The sequence below is a fragment of the Dermacentor andersoni genome, chromosome 5 (genome assembly GCF_023375885.2).
Source record: "Dermacentor andersoni chromosome 5, qqDerAnde1_hic_scaffold, whole genome shotgun sequence".
Lineage (NCBI taxonomy): Eukaryota > Metazoa > Arthropoda > Arachnida > Ixodida > Ixodidae > Dermacentor > Dermacentor andersoni.
In genome coordinates, this window is record NC_092818.1 from 107,099,813 (window position 1) to 107,123,904 (window position 24,092).

Below are 24,092 nucleotides of genomic sequence, written 5' to 3' on the forward strand. Positions count from 1 at the left end.
TAGTATTTGTATGCATGAAAGCGTTTTAATTATTAAATTCTTTTATTACGTAAGCATGCTTTGGCGAGTATCCCAACTCTGTCACGCGAATAGTGTAATGCCTTGTACCTGCACAAAAATGTGTAATTTGCGAAGACATTTAATGGTGACAATAGTGTAAATGTAGCTTATTGGTAGATTTATAGGCGGTTTGGAAGAATGGAAACCAATAAAAACTTTATCAGAGAGAATACCCTAGGAATACATAGGACTCCATAGAACATACATGAGGAAGGTTATAGTAGGCGTGGGCCAACTTAAGTTAGGGGGTAGGCCAGTTTGAAATTTGGAGGTGGGCTGACCCCTAAATTTCAATTTGGTCCATACGCAAATTTCAAGTTGGCTCACTGATCAGTTAAGTTGGCTCATCCCCAAATTTCAAATTGGCATAATCCCAAATTTCAGTTAGCCCATCCCCAAACTTCAAGTTAGCCAACCCCGAATTTCAGTTGGGCTACCCTACCATAAGCTTCCCCATGCGTTTTCCATATAGCCATATGTATTGCTATGGCTATCATATCCACGCTAAAGACCTTACTCGCGTTATTAAGGTTTCTACGGTCTGCGGGGCTTCATGATAGACTGTAAGAACGCCGCCCTCTACCTCTCTGTAGCGTTCGCGGTTTGGTCGTGCTCATCTCTATTTCTTTCTATCTCCCCCTTCCGCTCTCTTTCTCCTTTTATACCCCCTTCCCCCGTGCAGGGTAGCCAACCGGAACTGGCTCTGGTTAACCTCCCTGCCTTTCTGTGCATCCTTTTCTCTCTCTCTCTCTGATAAATTTCTTTATCGGTTTTAAATGTTTCTAATCGCTTATAAAGCTACCAATCATCTACATTTACGCTATTATAACAATTAAATGTCTTCGCAAAGTACGCATTTTTGTGCAGTTACAAGGCATTACACTTCTCGCGTGACAGAGCTGGGATACCCGCCAAAGAATGCTTACGCACTGATGAAATCTAAAGCGCGTCAACAGCTGCTTACTGGTACTCACTAGTACCTAATGCTCGGTACATAAGCGCCCTTGTGTTGAAGTCCTACTACAAGCAGACACATTGCGGCACGTGCAATCAGATCGCACGCGTATTTGGGCAGTAATTTGAACGCGCTTGCAACCTAGCAGCGAAATCCCAGCGCAACCACGCGCAGCGATGTGCCAGTGAGTAATTAAAGCGTAAATTTAACATCGAGACACGTGTAGTGTACATCATATTGTCACGTAGTATAGTGACGGTAAAGAAAGCAGCAAAAAACTGGGAATGAAGAAACCAGCGTTTTACTGGGCGAACTTGTGTCCTCAATAACAGGCTACACTAAAAAAAAAAAAAACGGCGACAGTGGCGAACACATTCGGCGATCGTCGAAAATCTGGGCTGCCGGTCAAGCGTATCGGCTTTTATACACGAGACATCGAAGCTTCCAGAGTAATCGGTGGTGCCCGCATGTCTTCCCGAAAGTTCTACACAATTCGCGTCGTACATGCAATCAGATTATACAAGCTTCGCTGACAACAGAACCATCGATAACATTCGACAAACTTCCGATACATGCGGGCGCGTTCCGCGCAGAGCGATAACATTCGTTAGACGATGAAACGCGCTTACCCGTAAAAGATAAACAAGTCCACGTGTTAATATACGTGCGCCTTCTCAATTGTTCCCAACAGAAGAAAACACACACCACACTAAATTGAACCATACAGGCAGCCGCAAGCAAACAAGGAGAAATGTGTACTTGCAGGTGAAATGTTATTACCGGCGTCTTCTTAAGGTGATTTATACAGCCGAAAGCAACGCATGATTTCACCATGGACTGCTGAGGTGCTTCAACGCTGTAAAAAATGCTTGCTACGGTCATTAAACACTATTACAACAGCAACGCGGCAGTACACTCCGCGCTCTGCTACGACGACTAACCACGGCGGCGTAGGCATTTTGCCCCAAGCAAGATGGCGGCGACCAGCTTCACTTTCGCTAAGCCATCTTCACTTCAGAAGCTTTAATATATAGCCTCCTTGGGTGGACCGTTACGTCACGTCAAAGTGAAAGTTACCACAGAAGTGATAGACAGGGGCTAGAGCCCCAGCCAAGACTCGCACAAATTAGGGGAACTGTTCGATATTCATTCGTATTTCAGCCGGGGCTATTGCTTCGTTATCGACATCCGCACACACTGCTTGACTGATAAACGCTCCTCGGTGGCGAACTGTGTAGTATCTGTCGCTAATCTCGACGCAACCTCGGCTTTTGTTTCTTGTCATTGCCGGTCGAGAGGCATTCCGGGGTGGAAAAGCGCACGCCTTGCTGCCTCCCCACTTATCGCAGTCATATAGCCGCTTCGGCTCCGTGCCGATTGCTGTGCATCGCGCGGATAGCTATCGAGAGATTAAGATAGGATAACTGCCACTCACTGCCGTAACGAGGGGACGCGTGGGCGTTATTCCCATGACGGGGCGGTTTCTCCCTCCACTTGCCCCCGAGTTGATCTCTTAATCGGCCGCGCCACCACCACCACCGCCGTCATAGAAGGGGAAGTTTGACGGCTTTCTCGCGACTCTATCGGAAGCATTTTTTGTTTCCATTCGGGCGCTGGGTTTCGAGGGGCGTCGGATGCCGTTGCCGTACGCGCACACTAGCGGCAGGCGAGCGGAGTCAGACGCGCCGGTCGTGTCTGCAGCGGCATGACGTGACGCCTGCAGCCACGTGCCCGATCGGATTGCCAGCGCGGCGAAAAGCGCGCTCCGAGCTCTTGTTTGTACGGCTTCCCTAGCCGAGACTGCGAACGAAAGGACGGACGGCGTCGACGACAGCGCGACGGCTCGTGACTCGAGCGCAACCAGGCCCGCGAGCGACGTGAGTGAACGCGACGTTAACTGCCGCGTCATTTTCTTTCTTTCTTTTATTCTTTCTTTTTTAAAATTTCGGTCATATCATCTAGCTCTTCCGTCGACCTATTATAATTTGTCGGTAAGCTGCGCTGCGAGCATGAGTCAGTGCCGAGGTTCTTCGCTGCTCGACTGTGCGCTTTGCGAAGAGAAATGTCGTATGCTGGCAGTCGCTATATGCACATGGCTAGATGCTTCGGTACGCACGGACGCCCAGTAGCTTGAAAGAGCAAATGTGGTACAGGCCGACTCCTTTCTATAGCGTATCTTCTGTCAGTAGCCGTGCCTTTTTGCGAAGCATTCAGCTGAAGCCACAGTGGTATATAGAAGGAGAAGGACATAGTTCACAGTTGTTTTGCGCCGCGTGTTACACAAAAAGAACAATATGAAGGAACTGTAAAAACGAAAGCCGCAAACTACCAACTGTTTCAGTCATGCCAAGAACATGCATTATGTGTGGTCATAAGGAAGAGGATCATATGAAGCCCCATCTTAAGTAGGTGACAAGCTTCATGAACATTACGAGCCAAGGAGGACTTCTTGAACATGTGCGGACGGGAGAAAAAAAAAAGGGGGGGGGGGACGGAAAAATAAGAGGAAGGCGTTAGCACCCGGCGGCTTGACTGGAAGCACATAAGATATCTCTGAGCACGAAGGACAGACTGAGCGTGAGGGTCAAATATTAAGTAGCACGCCTTCGCTTTCCAACTTCAAAGACGTGCTATGACTGCCGTCTGCATATGCACATGCTCTGGGTCGATTAAAAATGTCACTTAAGTACCATGGCTACAATGTTCTTAGTGTTTTATGAAATGATTGATCAGTTACTCGTTTATGTTGTCTTGATTTGCAATAAAGGAAAATGAAATCAACCAGAATTCTAGAGAAGTAGGGTCCGAAACGCAGGGCCTAGGGCTCGTTGCCCCTGTGTCTCGAACTCTGTTAATGGTTGATTCTGAATGTAGACGTTGTCTCTACGTGTGCGAAGTTTCAAGGTTCTTTGTCGTCGTATTAGGTTTCAGTTTACGCGGTTTATACTACTACAATCCTCAACTGTATACAGCGTCCTCAAAGTCAAACTATCAGTAATTAAATAAAAAGGCTATCATTGCTATGCAATTTCTGCTTGCATAAGTGGTTTAAGCGCTTTGGCAGACAATTTTTGCGAACAAGTAGAGATCAGCAAGTACATAACAAAAATCGGTTGAGTAACGTTTTAAATTTCGCTTCTATGCATGGCATATGTTTACACTAGAAACTTGTAAACAACCTGCCGCGGTTGCTCAGTGGCTATGGTGTTGGGCTGCTGAGCACGAGGTCGCGAGATCGAATCGCGGCCACGGCGGCCGCATTTCGATGGGGGCGAAATGCGAAAACACCCGTGTACTTAGATGTTGGTGCACGTTAAAGAACCCCAGGTGGCCGAAATTTCTGGAGTCCTCCACTACGGCGTGCCTCATAATCAAAAAGTGGTTGTGGCACGTAAGACCCCATAATTTATTATTTAAATTTGTAAACAATCGTATTCGAAGACGGCTCCATCTTATTTGACACACGCTAAAGTGTTTGTGTTGCGAGATATTCATCATTCAGTTTCACTCTCCATACGCTAAGTTCGCACTCGGAAGCGCGAGTTTCGCCACAAAGACGATTATCCCCCCTGTGACGTATGCATTATAGCTCATACCATATAGCACGCCATTCAATGGAACCGGGCGGAGCTGCACTTCTGCTCTCGGCTGGCAAACACAAGACCGGCTTCCGCCTTTCCCCCGTAATTGGTTGCGTCACAGGAAGAGTTCTTCTCTGTAACGAGACTCCCGCTGAACGCTAAATGAGCGTGAAATTTGATGATGAATATAGCAAAACGCAAAGCGCTTTAGAAGTGTCAAATAAAACGGAGTTGTCTTAGAATACGATTGACTTCAAGTTTATAATGTAAGCATATACCACAATCGGAAAATTTGGAAAGTTAACACTTCTTTTAGCTAATTATGTACTTGCGGATTCCTCATTTGTTCGCGAAAATTGTGTGCTGATGTTTCTAGCCCATAACTTATATGCCGGAAACATTGTATCCGGCGGTGCTAACTGCGTTTGGAATTGGTAGGTGAAGCCCTTTATCAACAGTGACTACCTTGTTGTGTCAGTAGTTTTACTAAGTCTGTAGTCTTACCAAACGAAGTTACACCAAGGTGGTGAGTGCTATGCCAACTAGGTAGTAACTACGATCGCCTTTTCTTTTAAGAGCGCACGCGACATTTGTCAGCCTCCCTAGCGCGTTGGTGCAGCTGCCTGCATGGCCATAAATCCACGTATGTACACGTGGCTTTATGGCTTCGTCTACACACGCGTGTGTATACGAAGTCTTTTTTGTCGAAATGATGGCTCCAGGATCAGGTTTCACCCGTTCGCCCACTCTTAATTCGAGCCAATTACAGTGTTGCCATCCGTAGGTTAGTTGGCTTATATATATATATATATAGGCCATGTTCGCTATTTGGCAGGACCGTAGTGCATATACCAAGAACCTTACGACGAAATGTGTATGGCTTTTCCGCCCAAGACTGTTTATTCTTTAAAAGAGCTCGACCCCGGGAAACCTGAGAACGCACGAAAACTGTTGAGTCGTCGCCACTGAATCTGGGGATGTCACCTGCGTAAAATCAGTACGTACATATTTTTGGTTGACTTAATCGGTAATTTGCAGAGGATAATGAGGACTGGTGATTATTGTTTATAACTTTGTCCAACCCGACGCCATAGAAATGAATGCGCCGTTGATCCTGTTGACAGAAGTTTCGCGGCCATAGAAAGATGTCTACAGGCCTCCAAGACTGCAAGCGGCCCTAAGACACACGCATTGAAGCTAGTGAGCAAGCCGAAGTGCGCGATAGCTGAGGTCAAGGTTTAGATTGCCGTCTTCTTGAGCGTTCTTTTCATCAAATTTCTAAGACAGTTAAAGCTACTAATGGCATTGCCAGTTGTAGCTTTATGAGGTCGACCTGTTTCAAAAAATAAATATACAGACAGAAAAGAAGCATTGCACTAGCACTTAGACCAGGATAGCTTTAACACGACATTACTTTCCCTGACAAATGTGGCCGGTTTGCCTCTCCAGACAGACATTTATTTAAAAAATTGTCTTTGGGACTCTACGTTAGGCTCGTGTTACTGACTCTGCTCAGAAACTGAGGAGGCGTTGCCCTTATTAGTGGGCGACCCTACATATCGTACTCCGACACGTCGGACAATGGCTCCGACGTAAGATTGACTTAACTTATATTTGCCACTTCCGAAGCGTCGTCCTGGTAATCTGGCCTGACCTGATATTTTGATATGACGTCCTTTCAAACCATTATCTGCGTCCACATTTTTCCTCTGCGGGCGTTCACAGAGACGACTGACACGGTGCGTTCGAAACTGCTCGCTTCGTCAGTGCAGGGTCGTCAAGAGATGGAGGAGGACAGGCGGGCGCTCACCGCCGCCAACGGCCGGTCCCCGTGGCGTGCTCGACTGGTGCTGTCCGTGTGCTCGGCGTGCATGGGCGGCGCGTCGTTCGGTCTCACGCTCAGCTACTCTTCGCCAGCGCTTCCTGACATCCGACGCCGCATGCCCTTCAGCGACAGCCAGAGCGACTGGTTCGGTTCGCTGGTCACGCTCGGTGCGCTCTTCGGAGGACTCGCTGGAGGTGAGCTCACACACTTGTACCACGAGGTCGCGGAGTCGATCCCGGCAGCGGTTGCCGCATTCCGCCAGGGGCGGAATGCAAAAGAGAAAAAAGAAAAGAAAAAAAGAAAACGCTCGTGTACAGTGCATTGGGTCCACGTTAACGGCTCCATCAGCTGTTTTGGACGTTTGAAAACGGATAAGCGCGGTGCGTAGATCACTCGGTGGCAGTCGTGTCTGTGAAGTATGAAACGACCTCACTGCGCGAAACCAGCTGAAATTCAGGGAAGGCCGCGCGTCCTTCCTCCCATTTTCAGCCAGAGAGTCAATGTCGCCCGCATAAATGCTTCCGCGTAAGGCGCGCACTCCCTGCAAGTCGCCGATTACGGCACGTGACCTCGATAAAACGTTCAATCGAGAACGCGCCATAGCGCTACTGGGAGTGCGCCACGCGGGGCCCTGGATGGCCAGACCCTCGGCAACCCTCCCCTCCCCTTCTGGGCATGCCGTGAAACAGGAGAGAGTGTCTACGTTGGCAGTGAAGCTCGCCTGGTAGTGTGACAACGTGACATTTCAATTTCTCTATTCTCCTCTAATAATGAAGCGATTTGAAAAAGATCGAGAGCTAAAAACTATCCCTACACGACGCCTATACAGCTTCCAGCGTATAACCAAAACTGCGAGGCGCATTAAAGAACCCCAGGTGGTCAAATTTAGTGAGGCCCGTCAACGATGACGGGCCTCACTATCGGATCGCGGTTTTGGCACGTAATGTCCCGGAACCTAATTAAACTCTCCTTAATGCACAGGAATGTGGTGGGCGTCTGCAGTCATAATTAAATTTTCTCTTTATGTAATGTGGTGGCCGTATCTCAAGCAACTTCTTGCGGTAGCCCTGGAGTAGCATGCAGAGGCTGTCGAGAGGCTAACAGCACAGAGCCTAACCTCTACAGACTAACCTTTATTTCTTTGATGGCTTTGGTTTCATTTCTTCTTGATGAAATATGTGTGCGAGCAGGAGCGGTGGCCCATCGCGACGCACGGGTTGCGTGTTCCGGCGATACTCGCGTAAATATTCAGTATAAGGAGCGACGATACACAGCCGACACATATCAGTTCCCGTTGCCTCTTATTCTACTGTTTTGGTGGTTAGTCGTCACACTCGTCTTGCGTAAGAGTGTTCCTTGCAGTCAGAGCGCTGGGAGGCTTAGCAAGTTATGCACACATCGCTTTTGCCATGCGCAAAATCTGCGCATGGCTTGTGTATGAATAAGGCGATTAGCATTTTTGTTAGGAACTTCACTCACTTTTAGGGTTCGGTCTCTAACCATTTCCCCGCAAACTTGTGTCACTGGGTTGCCCGTGGTTTAATGGGTAAAGATTCGGGCTGCTGTGCTGGGGGAACCCTGTTCAAAACCAAGTGTGGGACCAAATCGGGTCACTCGGTACTTGAAATTGGGTATGTGCAGCCCTTCAACGAATCTCTTTGACGCCAACTTGGATCGCTGAATACGTGCCGCTGCGTTCGGGCCGTTCTTCAATTACAAAGAAATATCCTTTAACATTTCTCCGGTGTTCAGCGGAATCGAACCCGCGTCACATATTAATATATGTGACGCGGGTATGTTAATAACGTCCGGTCATTAAGTAACATATATAGTCACACACGCACCACGCGTAGACTTTGTGTCGCTGCCGCTAGATGGCACAGTGTGTCTAGAGGCGAAGCGCGACGCAGGAGCCAGGGTGCAATACAGGCCTGATACATGACGCGTTTCGGCGGTCGCAATACGATGTGTCGCTGCATTGCTTCAGTGCTAATCGCATTGACGTTGACATTCATCGTGCGATGTCTCCCGGAATTTTTTTAGCGCACCTCATCTCTACGACTCGTGTCTCTGCCATTCCTGACGTCCGTTCCTGCGACGAGCGTCGGCGTCCTACCTCGTAACCGAGCCAACGAGCATAGCGAAAGATGAGAGCGAACGCGGAGCGCCGCGGGAGATGAAAGACGGGGATAGCGAAGAGAGCGCGAGGAGGAAAGCGCAGGAGGCGAGTGTAGCAGAACCAGGAGGCGGAAAGCGGAGGAGGAGGGTATGGCGAAAGCGGGAGAAGAAAAGCGTAGTGCCGCGCACGGCAGGCTTTTCGGCGACGATGGCTTCGAGATGGCACCAGAGTAGCGCGCGTCGTCTGTATGGAAACAAAGCGCTGCATAAGCGGAGGTCTGTCGGCGGCGGCTTCTGTGAATCGCGCCCACGCGTTACGATTAGCGAGGCAGTCGCGTCACTCTTCGCTCCTTTTGCAATGAGCCGCACGAGACAGATTGTCCGCGCAAGCCAGTATATCGTGATATGAAAACACGTATACTGCTGCGCTCAAACCTTGCATTAGGGAGTATCGTAGTCGTCGGTGAATTGTTTTGTTTATTGATACACAATAACAGTAAAACCCGTGTTCGGTTTCGCCCAGCACCGGAAAAAGTTTCTTTTTTTGGCTTTGTTTTTTTTTTTGTCATTGAAGATCGGCACATACCCTCTTGCAAATACCGGGTGGCAAATACCCAGTGGCACATCCTCAGTGGCACATATCAAATGACCTCAGTTGGCGTCAAAGGTTGCTTTCGAACGAGGTTTCCTTAGCACAGCAGCCCGATGCTCTACCGACTAGACCTACGTTAGCTTGAATGAGGTTAGGGGCAGATAAAAGGACATACACACCAAAAACTCAGTGAAGTTAATAGAGAATGCTTATTGCAGTAAAATGAGGATGGGTTGTAGCACATACAGCAGTCATCAAGTCATGACAGGCAGCTTGCAGCTATCTTTGAAAAAAAAAGTGTACAATCATTGCATTTGCTGGTATTAACATGCGGGGCAGAAATTTGGAGGTAAACGAAGGGGTTAGAGAAGAGGTGAAGGACCGCGCAATGAGTGATGGAACGAAAAATGGTAGACAACGTTAAGGGACAGGGAGACAGCGGTATAGATTAGAGAGCAAAATGGGGTAGCCGGTGGTCTGTTAGAGTTACAGACCACTTGCTGGTTATCTGTTAAAGTTACAAAATGCGTGCCAAGAGAAGGGAATTCAGCGTAATTTTCGACGGCGGGCGATTAGGTGAAGTGATGAAATTAGAAAATTTGCTGACATAAAATGGGGTCATCTGGCGAAAACAGGGGTGTTTGGATATCGCCAGGAGAGTCCTTCGTCCTGCAGTTGATATAAATAGGACGATGGGAATGATGATTGTACTTGAAGGAAATGTTCGAGAGTTTCAATGTAGCACTTGTAAGCTGGGCGAGAAAAGCTCGATGCGCCTTTTTTCAGGTGAGACTTGACATATTGACGCATTCAGTGAGCAATTCGAGTGGAAGGGCTCTAAAACTTCGAGCATTGTCGCGTTATACGATGTGCTACCCAAAAGTTCCGGGAAATTGAAAAGCACGGGCAAACTGAGTTGGGTACACACTTCCGCCGCGATATTTGGCTGGCAGTATGCCTTGCTGATCAGTGCGCTGAACGACCTGCACCTTAGGAGAAGTATTGTTTTGCGAAGTGTTGTATTGCAACGCAATACAACACCAGACTGTGTTACCAAACCAAACTGTGTTAGCGTACTCCAAAACCGGTCTAACGAAAGTAGTATACGCGAGAAGCTTAGTCGACGTGGGTGCGAGGCGGAGACATCTTCGGAGATAAATAGCTTGCATAATGCCTTCGAAGTTACGTTGGAAATGTGCGCGTTTCATCTCAGTTCAGAAGTTAGAGTGATGCCTAAGTATTTATGCTAGTGAACTTTTGTTAGCATTGTGCCGTTAATAAAGCACGGAAAGTCGTAAGGTCGTTTTTTTTTCTTGTTACCGTCATGCAAACTGATTTAGTTGTGTTTATCGTCATTTGCCATTTTTTGCACCATTCATTTAGCTGGTCTAGTGAATTGCTAAGCGAAACTTGATCATCGTAGGTGTGAATTGTTTGGTAGATGACGCAGTCATCAGCAAACAGTTTGATGAGTCAATATTTCTGGTTATGTCGTTAGTGAAAATTAAAAATAACACGGATCCTTGGGGTACGCCTGATGTGACAGGCACTGCCGCAGATTCCACATGCTGAAATAGTACGAATTGTGTCAGGTTTGTTAAGAAAAATGTTACCCAGTCTAAAATTTCCCCATTCCCAATAAAACCTCGCAATTTTGTTAATAATTTATTGTGGCATACGCGATCAAATGCTTTCGAAAGGTCTAATAATATATCAGTCTGGCTACAGTTGTTGATGCTAAATGCGAGGTCATGCACAACTTCCGTAAGCTGCGTGACGGTTAACAATCCATGGCGGAATCCGTGCTGGTGTGGCGTTAAACAGTTGTGAGTGTCAAGAAGGTTTGTTAGATGTTTAAGGATGATATGCTCGAGCATCTTGCAAGCGGTGATAGTTAGAGATATTGGTCGATAATTAGAGGGCAGTGAGATAGCTTCTGTTTTGTGTATTGGGATGGTTTTCGCATTTTTCCAGTCGTCGGGTAAGGATGATTGCAATAGGGATTTTCGAAATATCAGGCCCAAGTATCGGCTGCACCACTCTGCATATCTCTTTAGAAAATGGTTTGGAATGTCATCTGGTCCGCATGATTTTTTAGGGTCAAGGGCGAGCAACATGTTAAGGATACCCGCGTCAGATAGGATTAAAGGATCGATGCGCGATGTTGAACTGCTACTCAAGTCTGAAAGGTTGCCGTCATCTTTTGTGAAGTTCGAGTGAAAATATTTATTGTACGCATTGGCGTTGTTAGTTTTTTCCTCAGGAGACAAGTCTGATAACGTATCTGTAGTAGGACGGAAATGGTTCCAGAATCGCTGAGGGCTGTTTGTCAGAAAGTTAGGCAGCGTTACATGAAAATGTTCCTTGGCTTCTTTGGATGCCTGTCGAAAATGTGCTACTGCGCATGCTAGTTTGTTAGTCTTGGATGGGCATGATCCATGATTTTTAAGAGCTACGTATCCTTTTTACATGACGCTTTGCGTGGATGACTTCCCGAGTTATTTATGGGCTTGTTCTTTGTGGTCGCTTGTTTTTTAACGAAACGTAGTTAGTTACGCAGTAGGAACCATATTATTAAAATGAAGCCAGGCTGTGTTCACATCGATTGGCTGGTCGGCGGTTATTTCAGTAAATCCTTGAAATTCGTGCGCAAGGTGAGTTAGTATGCTGGCGTCATCCGCCTTCTCGAAGTTGGGTACTATATATGTACTACAACGCGTTCTTATCGAGCAGTCCAGAGGCAACAAGCATAGCGGTATGTTGTGATCTGAAATGCCTTCAATAATTTCTGTCTGTGCTTGGTGCGCTGGAAAATGATCACTGATTAGTATAAGGTCAAGGATATTGTTTGCTGAACCTTGCTTACGCGTCGGTTCTAGGATTATTTGGTGAAGGTTACATGATAACATTAGGTCAAACAATTTCTGAAGAAAATTATGTGTGATGCATAGTTACCCAGTCCACGTCCGGAAGGTTAAAGCCTCCCATAAGGATAATTCTAGAGCTGTTAGCATATCGGTGTAGAAACTCATGAATGGCAGAAATGCTCTCATCACCCGAAGAGGGGCTTCTATAGAAGCAACCCACACAAATAGTAGTACTGTTGCAAAGAAGCCTGCAAAACACGCATTCAGCACCTGACACATCTGGTAGTAAAACAAATGGGAGGTTTTTCTTTATCACAAGAGCCACGCCACCGCCACTAGAATCCCGATCTTTGCGAATGTGTGAATAGTTCGGTGGAATGATTTCATGGCTGGAAACATCCGGTGAGAGCCACGTTTCCGTGACGGCGACTATATCAGGTTCGCGATCAGTTAACAGGTTTTCGAAATATTCCATTTTGTTTAGTAAGCTTCTTGCATTTACATTCATGATTGTTAGTTGTCTTATCGAGCTCTTCTGCGCGTCATAGGCAGGCCGTTTATTTTGCTTGATTCCGCTTCGTGTTTTTAAGGGGTACTTGTCACTGGTTTCGTCGTCCCAAACAAATGCGCGACTGTTAATGTATAGTTTGTCGAGGGCGAGGGAGACTGTTGTATTCGTCGCGATTTTCTTTGACACTGTTCCACAGTTTCTTTCCAACGTCCTGAATTTTAGGAAAAAAAATCTTCCCCAATGGTAAATTTTGAGCCTTTAAGTGTAAAACCTTCTTTTTTCAATATTGCCGATTTGTCGCGGGAATTTAGAAGTTTAAAAATTACAGGCCTAGTCTTTTCCGCTTGCGGTCTGCCTAACCGGTGTATCCGTTCTATGGTAACTGGGTCCAGCTCTAGGATATCTTGTATATCTCTGCTAACTGACCGCTCCAGACTGTCGTTCATTTCTTCTTCCGATTGCGGTATCCCATAAACTATTACGTCAGCTCTCCTGCTTCTGTTCTCAAGGTCATCGATTTTTTGTTCCATGGTTTCTATTACGCGACTCATGCGGGAAATCGCGGTCTGACAAGATTGTACTTTATTTTCTAGAAGTGCTATGGTATCTAACTTGGTCTCTCTATCTGCAAGACGTTCTTCCTTTATCTATTTGATATCAGCAGCAATTTCCTTCAGTTCCTTAACGATGTCCTTTAGTTCAGGGCCGGGGTTTGTTTCGATGTCTCCTGATAACAGTAACAACTTCCATAGAAACACGGCAATACAAAAACGCCGTGATATAGCTGCGGGCACGGCAGCACCACCAAAAAATGGTCGCTAGAGCGGAAGCATTTTCCAAAAGGCCTTCTCACCTGCACAATGAAGACGAGAGGATTAGTGTACCGCATGCTAGTAGTGCCGCCGTGCCCACTGCCGATGTAATGCCCGTGCGGGATATATATGGTCCACTCCTGTGGGGGCGCTCACAGCGGCTTATGCGCCGAACAGTCCGCGCACGTTGCCATCTCAAGGTGACTTGGCCGATGAAGATCTGATGACGTCAGCGTATCCAACACGTGGACATGCGTTTCATTCAGCGGTGGGGTGACAAAGGTTATCCCGGAATGGTGGATGCTGCTCTTGGTGTCATGAAAACACAGACCAAGGGCGAGCTGTTAAGCCCCCATGTGTCCCACCGGAGTACGATTCATTGAAAGATGCATTCCCCTCAGTAAACCGTGCGCGCTTTGAAGTTTGCGGTGGTATTGTTAGCTTTGTTTCAACCCATTACAACACGCATGCGCAGGCCAGCTGGTCAATAGGCTGGGCCGCAAGGACACCATCATCTTCTCGTCGCTTGGCTTCGTGATCGGCTTCCTGTTGATCGAGGCGTCGCCACAGCCGAACGTCATGTTCCTGGGTCGCTTCCTGACGGGTCTGTCCACAGGGATCACCGCGCTGGCGGTGCCCGTGTTCGTCTCGGAGGTGAGCCCGCCCCAGATACGCGGAGTGCTGAACACCCTGTGCACCATCGCCGTCACCTCGGGCGTGCTGATGGCCTACGTGCTGGGCAAGTGGCTCGACTACCAGTGGCTCGCCACGGCCTGCATCGTGCCCTCGGTCATCGTGGTGAGCTCCATGCCGTTCGTGGCAGACTCGCCGAGGTGGCTGATCCAGAGAGGACGCTCCGAAGAGGCCCTCAAGGTGCGTCTGCGGCTTTCGCCGCGCTGCCAGCTCGAGTTCGCTCTTTCTTGATAAGTTTTCATGAGAAAAGGCCACAACAATAGTCAGGCCGTTTATTGGGGTTTGTTAGCCTACACAGATGGTCTTCTCGTTTAGATTGCAAAAATGTCGAGGCCTGTTGCGATACCAGACATCTATAATGAACATCGCGAGCGCTCCTGTTCGTCCACTAGGTATTTACATAAACGTGGGAAATTTTAACATCTCATTCACACCGGCGATTTGTAGAGGTAGCGCGAATGACCACGACTAGTGACCAGGGAGCGACTGACGGTGACCAATGTTTTTTGCACCAGCTGGTGCGGCCTGCACTTCGCCACACCGAAATGCCTCGCGATTGGTGCCGTTCACGTCTGCTCGCACCGCCATTGCCACGTAAAATAATTGTGAGCATATACAAATGTCCTGCCCCTCGGCCGCTGATTGGCTTAGTTCAGCTGCTTTGTGACTTATCAATCGTTCGATTGAAAAATCGAGCTGTGAGCGAGTGGCCCAAAACAGTCGCTTTTCGACCAAAGCCACCAGTACATCACCGGTCGCTTTGCGACCGAAGCACTCTAGCCAAAGTGGTCGGATGACATGTTGCCGGCGTGAATAATTCAAGAGTGTATTCTTGAAGCTCTTTGCTTTGTTACGCTTCTATTGTGAAATGAAAATACAAAAGTTCAATGACGCGAACAGCTTAGGTTCCCGGGGCCGAGGTTTACGTTGTTGCACGGCATAATGTAGCCGCGTTTGGTCTGCAGCGACGAAACAAGCAGTGGCACGTGAAAGGTGATAACTACGAGGAAACCTCTTGCTTTATTGATATGGATGAACAGGAAACTATTGTGTCGATTGATAAGATTCTTTCATGATTTTCTGATGGCTTTGATGGTACGCCAGGAATTTTGTTGCCTTGCTTCTCCTTTTGTTGTTTGTTTAACTTGGTTTGCTTAACTTAATTTCATGGCCGTCGACTTTTCGGTCTGAAGCCACTTTCTAATGGCGAGAATTTGCTCGCGTGCCGTCTCGCACATGCAGGCGCTGGAGTTCTACGAAGGAGCGGAATGGGCTCGCGAGGAATTCGACAGCCTTCAGGCAGCAGGAACAGTGGTCGAGCCGTTCTCGTTCGCCGATTTCAAGCTTCCCTACATCTACAAGCCATTCCTGTGTGTTTTGCTCGGCATGTTCCTGCAGCAGTTCTCGGGCATCAGCATCATGCTGTTGTATACGCAAGACATCTTCGAGTCCGCCGGATCGACCATCGAGCCCATCGACTGCACCATCATCGTGGGAGTTGTCCAAGTGGCCAGCGGCATCGTAGCCACGCTGGCTATTGACCGCTTAGGTCGCAAAGTGCTGCTGCTTGGGTCTTGCTTCCTGTCCTCCGTCAGCCTGGTACTTCTTGGAATCTCGTACCACTTCAAGGAGACTCAGGTATAAATCACTTCATTGACAGCTTTCACGCGACGTCAGGGACTCTGCTTCTCACCGTGCTAGTGCACCAGCATGGCGGTTACGATGACGTCAGTGCAAGCCATCTGTTTGATAGCGTTCGCGTGACGTATCGAACCGAGCTGATCACCCGTGCCGGTGCACCAGCATGGCGGCTATGATGACGTCAGTACAAGCCATCTATGCATAGTCCGGCGCTGGCTGCGTTGATGGACGCCTTACGTTTGACGCATTTTGCGCGCACCACTTAATCTTCGGAAACACTTTGGTGCGATACACGCTGCATCAGCATACGTAAAGGCTACGTCGAATTCAAAAGTCAACTTTTTGGAAAGTCTGCCTGTATGGACGGCGAGGAAGTTATGCCTACAAGCGCAATTATTTGTGTGTGCTGTAGACTTTTGGGCTGCTCAATTCAACACATCGTGTGCTGATGTCGAGCCTGCTAATGTACGGAGCTCCATCGAGCGCGCTTTGTCAACGAATGCATTCTATTGCTTCTTTTTATTCTCCTAATCTTTAACTTGCGGTGTATTCTCTTTATCATTAAGCGAATATAAGTAAGCTTCACCATTCTAGGCTAATTCTTCTTTCATATGCATGTATCTATTAAAAATGGACAATAAGAACTCTGTACCATTATTGTTTGACCTGTCCCACTGCTTCAAGCGTCGCCGTGAATAAACTTTTAGCTTGTCCGTAAGCTTATTGTCGCTTACGGATTAACGGTTTGCTGAAGTCATGGACGGTTGAAGTAACGCTTGTAGCGACATATTGTGGCGCTTTGTGCAACTATACAACACGTCTGAAACGTTTTATTTCGATAGCAATTATATGGACACTCCTGGCGCATTTCTGCCGTCCGCGCCGTTTGTTGTATGTGCGAGTGAAACTTGCGAGGGTCACCCGACGATAGCGGCTTAATCTTGCGCGCGCAAGGGAGGAAAGCCGGAAGGAGGCGCGGCGTCTTCTGTCGCGCGCGAGACACCGGGGGACGGGAGGGTCTGGGAGCAGGGGAGGTTCTACTCCGGCGGCTGCTGCGTAGGGGGATGCCATGCGGGCGCCATATCTTGAAAGCGATCTGCGATGCGGAATAAGTTCGCGGTCGCGCGGGCCTCTTCTTCAAAGCGATCTGCGATGTGGAAAAAGTGCGCCGAGTGCTGAAGCTTAGTATGGGCTGTGCTTTTGACGCTTAGTTCGCGTTGAAGCGAGAGGCAGCACGAAGGTCATTTCGCTCGCTACTGCTGCCGCGCTTCCTCACTCCAGCGTTCTGACAGCGAGTTCCCGCGGTTATCGATTAAGATATGTGTTCATGTTTACCTGTGCGCGCGGGACACCGTGCTTGTTAATTTAGTAAGTGAATGTTGAAAGTTTATACGGCCGATAAAACTACAATCCTTTATTCGTATAGCTGTCTACGAATTTGCTATCGCAATCGATCGATGCTTCGCCTTTCGAGTGAAAGTGGGACGTTTTTTTTGTGTAGCATGAGTGTTCGCGTCGAAGAATAATCGTAAAGAGATCTACATGTCGAAGCGAGAGAGAAAGATAGAAACCGCTGCCTAATGAAATACAGAGAATCCTGTCGGCGTATATGTGAAAGCCTACATGTTACTCTGCATGAGGAATTACTTCATAGGACCATGTTAAAGAGACACTAAAGGTTAATATTCAGTCAACGTGGACTGTTGAAATACCATCCAAGAAACTTCGAAACGCTTGTTTCGTGCGAAGAAGAGGCTTATTTTAAGAGAAAATGCGTTCTGAAGCTTCCGCGTACCTCTAGCGCAGTTCAAATCACCCGCCCTCCGATCGAGGAGTGTTGACGTCATGGTCTCATAGTGACGTTGTGGTGTCTGTGAGTAAAACGGCTCCCGCAGACGGCGCTACGGCTTTTCTGCACAAAACACAAACGCGCGGCCAGAAACAGAGCCAAGACAGAGCCGACAGCAGCGCGAAAGCGGAACTGTGGTGGCTAGCGGAAGGGTAGCGCACGACGATAAGCTGGTTCTTTATTTTATGACGCCAACTTCGACGCTCGTTGCAATGGATGACCCTGACAACGACACATTGGCTCACGATGCTGGGCTCGAGTTCAGCGATTTAAGCACTAATGAACGTGACCTGCTGCTGAGGGCTCGCGCTGCCGGCGTCGTTGCGTACTACTACGACGGCGGCCTGCTTTGAAAGGCACTCCACGCGACTTCAGTAAGTCGGCGTTGAACTCGTAATCCTCTGGACGAAAGTGCAGCGAGCACACTACGGGATTTTTCGGCTCTTTGCCAGCGCGCTGTCGCAGGGGTACGGCACTTAACCACTTCGAACGGAGAGGTTCACTCGTTGGCACACAGGGATAAGTAACGTTGGATTCGCCGCTGCAACTGCCCTTGGCCAAGTTTCGCGGACCGTTCGTGCGTCCCACGACATCACATGGACGTGGCATTTTCGCTGCTTGTTCCAAATGCAAGTTTCGCGAGCCAGCAGGACCACCGCAGCACGACGCGATAAAGAAACAACTGAAACTCCAAAGTGCGCGCGGCGCAAAGTCGAGCGCGCAGAGTCGAGCGAAAACGAAACCTTTCGATCACCCATACTACTCAAGGGTAACGTCAAAATGTTATTTTTTTTTTTAGAATCGAATAGAACTAGACAAGTAGCATTTTCTTCCCTCTTATAATCTAATGAAATGACCTTTTTAATACGAGTAGTTGAGTACTAGTGACAAATTATGACGAGGAGTGCCATCGTCATCGGGCCAGTACCGGAATGTCGCTGGGGGGTCTCAAATCGTGTCATGCAGTTACGTTAATTTCTCGGTTACTAAAGCTCTGTTCGCGATTATATTGACGCCTTAGACGTTCTAGAGCATTGCTTTATCACTTTAATTTGACTTTCTGGTAACCTTTAGTGTCCCTTTAACGATTATGTCACTGCAGACGTTTTACACGACCAGTTAAGTAGAATGCGATGGGCCACGGCAGTATTAGCTCTGTGTGAAACTGTGCGTCACAAGATGTTACTGTTGTCCTTTTTGCTGCTTTCCACCTAGGTGCTCTCAGTTTCCACCTCTGCAGTAACTTGGTGTTAGCAAAGGGGACTACGTTTTCAAGCAAGCGAAAACTCTAATTGCCGAACAGGCTATTGCCGCATAAATATTTTTTGGCTTTTCATTCGTGCTTTGCATCTTCGCAGCCCTATTTCTGCTACCGCAGATACGCTACACCACTTTTGTACTTTTTCCCCCACAACCAGGGCCAGGCGTTTCTCGCGTCGTACGGCTGGCTCCCGCTGCTTGCTCTGTGCGGCTTCATGGTCGGCTACTCGGTGGGCCTTGGGCCGCTGCCGTGGATGCTGATGGGCGAGATGCTGCCACTGCGCGTCAAGGGCTTCGCCACTGGTGCGTCAACTGCTTTCAACTTCGGCTGCGGCGCCCTGACCTCCAAGGAGTACCACAGCACCATGCGGCTGCTCGGGAACGACGGCATCTACTGGTTTTACGGCGCAGTCATGGCTCTAGGCTTCGTCCTGGTGTTAGTGTTTATTCCCGAGACGCGCGGCAAGACTCTGGAGGAGATTGAGGTGCAGTTCGGCAAGAGCGCTAACACCTCCACAGATTCGAGAGAACAGCCAGGCCTCGTGAACGCATAGCGAGTGACTCGTGCTTAGGAACTGGCAACCATTTTTCGGACGTTCTTTTTATATGATCTATTTTATTGCGTATTTGTTGTGGACATTGAGTGCAATGAGTGCATTTGTGTTGAGTCCCGACCGGTTCGCTAACTTTTGCCGGGGCAGTTCATCCTAGTTGACCCGCTTGCGTTATGGCGTCGTACTTCCGTGTTGAGGTGCGAGCCGTTTCACCTCGCGTGCTCATGAGATTAACCAACGAATCTGTACTTATTTTACAGGCTAAAGTCACCTTTCTGGACGAAATATGATTTTGAAATATCAGTGTCTCATTTTTTGGTGGTGGAGCATCTTCCTATTTCATCGCAGTGAAACTTCTTACAGTAAAGGGGAAGTAAAGTGTTGTAATACAAAAGCGACAGACAGTTCAGTAAGCAGTGAGCACACAAGTTCAGCAAAGCATTCTTCTCTTGCGTTAGTCTTGTGAACTTTCTTGGGCACCGGTCATCCAGCTATGTGTCGTGAAATTGCTATTTTCATTAGTAACAATTGGAAGCAATTGCCCGTTCCCCTGAAGAACTGTATGGCTCTATTGTTTCGACTGAATTCAGTGGTCGGTTTCAAGTATCAATTATGAATGTTCCCGTGGATCCTTCACGACCAACCATTGTTTGTTCACTTTATACGATTCTGTGAGGACTACGGAAAAGCCGCCATATAGGAACAGGGTCATTTACATGACGAGAGAAGTATACGGACTATGCAGTCCATTGAAGGCAGCGATGTCTTACTACTTGTGCTCCTGATTACTGTGCCGAGGTATTCCACACCGTCAACAAAGCAGTCACTTCATTATCTGCGTCACTTGACTGAAACGTCATTCACACAAGCAATTTTTGTAATTGAATCCTTAGTTTTATGTGCCTTCATAAGGAGTGCTTAATCCTTTGGGTCTCATCAAATAGTGTTCGAAATTGTTATGTTTGATATAAGAATGTGCGTGAATGTTTTTTTTTTTATTGTGGTTTCTCTGCATTTCCAGCATAATTTCTACCTCATTGCTCATTTCGAACTGTTTTATTTTCATCAATTGAGTCATTGTGTCATTCATTTACAATAAAAGACAGGCATATCCACGAGTGATATCTTACTCTCTAACCCAAGTGTGCAAGGGCGCGCACACGCATAGTGCTGGCACGCACGGACGTGTGTACATATTGACGCTATGCGTCGGGGCTGAGCTAAACATTTACTGCACTCGCGGAGCATTTTATCCAGTGAACTTCGCAATTGCTTCGGTGAGCGTGTGACTTGTAAAAAAAAGCTTATCTCACTGGCCCATAGCGCAAGATAATAGTTATTGTTGATGGTGTATCTCTCCGAGTGAAGTGAGTGTGCGCGCCCAGCGAGTTTCTCCTAATCGAGCGACTTATGACGCTCTCCATAAGGGACAGCTTCTAAATATCTGTGTCGTTATCGAGGAGCTTGTCTGGGTTCCCGCGCTTTTTTAGGACTCCCGGCGTGTAACTTTCTTTTCGTGCCCTTTGTTATGTGTCACAAGGTAGCGCTAGGCACGAGACAACACGGTGCATTTGGACCCTGGTGATATCGCATCGAGGGCGAGAAAAAAAGAGACGGTTGCCGGCGTGTGTTCTTACTCAGTAACTAGCCAAACGCACTTGCCGGAAGCATTTTCCGGCTGTAAGGGTCTGGCATGTCAAAAGGGGTAGCTGGCCTATGCCATCGTCCGACTCATCCACGCTGAGGACGTTGTTGAAGGGAGGAAAAGGTTCTCATCCAGAACCAACAGCACTGGGTTTATTCACAATGTCTACATGAGGAGTTCAAAACGTTACGTCTCAACCGTTTAGCATGAATGAATTGAAGCACACCCCGAGGAGCCGAAAAAGCCCGATTGAAACCGCTCTGTCCTCCCTAGCTCCCTAGGCTAGGGAATTCTGCCCTCACACATTCGTCCATTCGCAGCGACCAAAGTCGCCGAAGGATCCGCCTTGAAGGCGAAGGTGTGCACAATCACTCGGGCACCTTTGTTCACTGAACACAAAGGAGGGGAGTCTCGTAGGCAGCGATTGCCACACTTGACTCAAACTGCGCATCTTGGTTCCTGGGATGGTTCGGCCATTAGCGGGTTCGTTTGTCGGACGGCCTTTACGGCTAGCAGCGACCGTGCAGAAGCGGCGTAGAGCGCCCTTTTCCAGGAGTTTCTTGCTCCCAGCGTCGTGGTCGGTGGCCGAGTGACATCCAATCAATCACGTGTTCCTCAAAACTTGTTTCGCCATGGTGTCGCCGCTGGTATGCCCCATGGAACTTTTTCCTTCACGAAACGATTCGTTGCAGGAGAGGCTGGAAGGTCACGAGGAAGTGGCTGATATGGCGGAAGTGGACAGCGACGGCTTCAAGGTGGTGAGTCATCGGAAGCAAAGAACGGTCGGAATCCCAGTGGTAGTATTGCCAACAGAGAAAAGGTGTTGATTTGAGAGAGCGGAACCCTATCAGGCTCTTCGAAGCAATTAATGTACTGCTGGGATCTGCTCCAATTCGCAGTCGCTTCAACACTCAAGGTGCTCTTCATCTAGGCATCGCAACGGAAGAGCAAGTTGGTATTCTTCTCCGGTGCTCTCAGATTGGTGAGATAAGAGTTCAAGCCCGGTTTCCCCACTCCTACATGACTAACACGTGTTATTAGGGGAGCACTAGTGTGGTATTCGGAAAGCGACCTTCTTGACTACTTGAAACCGCAAGGTGTTATGCACGCGAAACGTCTGATGCGCCGGGTCGACACTAAAAAAAAAAAGAATGGGCAGCGAAACCTACTAACTCTGTAGTCCTAACGTTTGCTCCAAACACCGAGCGCCCCGAAAAGTTACTTTTGTTTTACCAAGCATGCAGTCAAAGAATTCGTTGAAACTCCTCCCCGATGCTTTAGGTGCCACCGCTTTGGCCATGTAGCCAAAGTTTGCATCAAAGATCAACGTTGCAAACGATGCGGTGGCGCCCGTGATTACAAAGCCTGCAAGGCAGATTTTGCTTGCGTTAATTGTGGGGGTGACCATCCAGCGAGTTTCGGTGGCTTCATTAGTTCCTTCATTCGGTCCTTCATTAGTTGTCCCAAACCACAACCTACTCAGAAGCCGATACCTGTATGTGACGAGTTCCCTGCGTTAGAGTCGGAAGTTGAGTTTTCTGCGTTGGAGTCGGAAGATCATGGCGTGGTAACAAGCAACGTCAGTGAGTGACCTGACCCTAGCAAGACGGCAAAGTCCTATGTGGGTGAGTCGGTTGTTCGATCTGCTTCAGAAAAAAGTGTCCAAGTTCCTCAGCGACCAGATCACAGCCAGACTCGACGACATGGAGGATATTCCCTTGCCTCAAAAGAGATGAAGAAACCTGCTGCAGTGGCCAAGAGTGGGTCCCAGTCCGCATCTTTTGTTGAAGTTGTGAGGCAGTGCGTATAGCAAAATAAGGAGCTCAAAAATCGGGATCTGTCTGACCTACGAGTTTTGTTTGAAGTCCTGCGTTCATATGTTTAAGCGATGCAGACTGGCACCCTGAAGAACTTTCTACAGCTCGTTCTTTCCATTGAGTCCATGATTACCGCCGTCGCAGCGAACTTTACCTTATAATATGGCTAGTTTTCTTCAACATTGTGAAACTAAAAATAACCGGAAAGTGCCGTTTATTATGCAATGGAACGGCGCTGGGATTATAAGCCGATTAGCAGAAGTGAAATTATTTTTTACAGAAACTTGTGTTCCAGTATTGCCCCTCTCGGAGGCTGGCCTACCAAGCGGGAGATCTTTGACTGGATATATCGCCCACAAGAATTGCAGCATAAAGTCATTTCCCGCAGGAAGTGCAGGCCTTTACATACGAAGAGAGATTCCTCATGTGGCTTTGAACCTCATCGATATTTGCACCGATAGTATTGAGGTAGCCGCTGTGAGCATACGGCTCGGCTTCCGAACTCTTTTTGTTGCATCCGTATACGTGTCTCCGCGGAAGAAGGTAGCAAGGGATTTGTTTCTCCTGTAGCTTTGTGACCGTTGCCCAGCACCCCGAATTATCTGCGGTGACTTCAATGCCTATCACTCTGTCTGGGGTGACAGGAACACAGATTCCCATGGACACAAACTTGCAGAAGTTATCTACAGTTTGGACCTGTGCGTGGCCAACGACGCAAGTCCCACTTTCTTCCGGCATCCAGCCTCAGCCACATCTATAGACCTAACCTTGCAACTCCACCTGACCGCATGGGAAGTGATCAGTATCCAATTTTAGTGTTTACTGCCGACTTCCATATGCTCGGTTCTAAAATTAGCGATGTTGTTAATTTGGACAAATACAGGGAGCAACTTACATGTGTTTATGGTGATGTTATAGACAAAATGATTTCTGGTAAGATGGCTGCAACCACGGCGATCAAGTTGCCTAACCATTTTCCGACTCCGTATTTAAAACTCGAGAACCTTTGTGCAGCGCGCAGAAGGGCGGAGCGACAACTGATGCGGAAGAATGACGACAGGTCCTTGAAGACGACCTTCAATAGGCTTAACTCTGCCATTCGACGCCATACGAACAAGCTCTGTAGGCCGCAGGTGGCGTCCTTTTGCGCTAACTTGACGGTTTTCTCACCGTTGACGAGAATTTGGCGAGTCATTGGCAGTCTTGCTGGCGATTTTCGTCCTAGTAAGCCTTTCGAAGCGCTTGCACTGCGCAAGCAGAAACCTCTCGCGTGCTTGGCAGAGGAATTTGCAGATGCATTTGTGCGTGCAAG

General features: G+C 48.1%; 1 protein-coding gene across 5 annotated transcripts in view; it reads left to right on the forward strand.

Annotated features, from left to right (window-relative positions):
- LOC126531004 (solute carrier family 2, facilitated glucose transporter member 8-like) overlaps nt 1-20,433 on the forward strand; it is a 60,453-nt gene extending 40,020 nt beyond the window's left edge. For 2 of the 5 annotated variants that reach the window (XM_055070905.1, XM_050178363.2), the window contains exons 2-5: nt 6,369-6,615; nt 13,797-14,194; nt 15,257-15,652; nt 18,923-20,433. In XM_055070905.1, the coding sequence (XP_054926880.1) occupies nt 6,381-6,615; nt 13,797-14,194; nt 15,257-15,652; nt 18,923-19,318 (1,425 nt within the window). In that variant the 5' untranslated portion in view covers nt 6,369-6,380 and the 3' untranslated portion in view covers nt 19,319-20,433. Of the gene's footprint in view, nt 1-2,416; nt 2,893-6,363; nt 6,616-13,796; nt 14,195-15,256; nt 15,653-18,922 lie in introns of those variants that run through there. The other 3 variants (XM_055070904.2, XM_050178361.2, XM_050178362.3) reach the window with 2 other exon arrangements.
- Nucleotides 20,434-24,092: the final 3,659 nt, after the last annotated feature.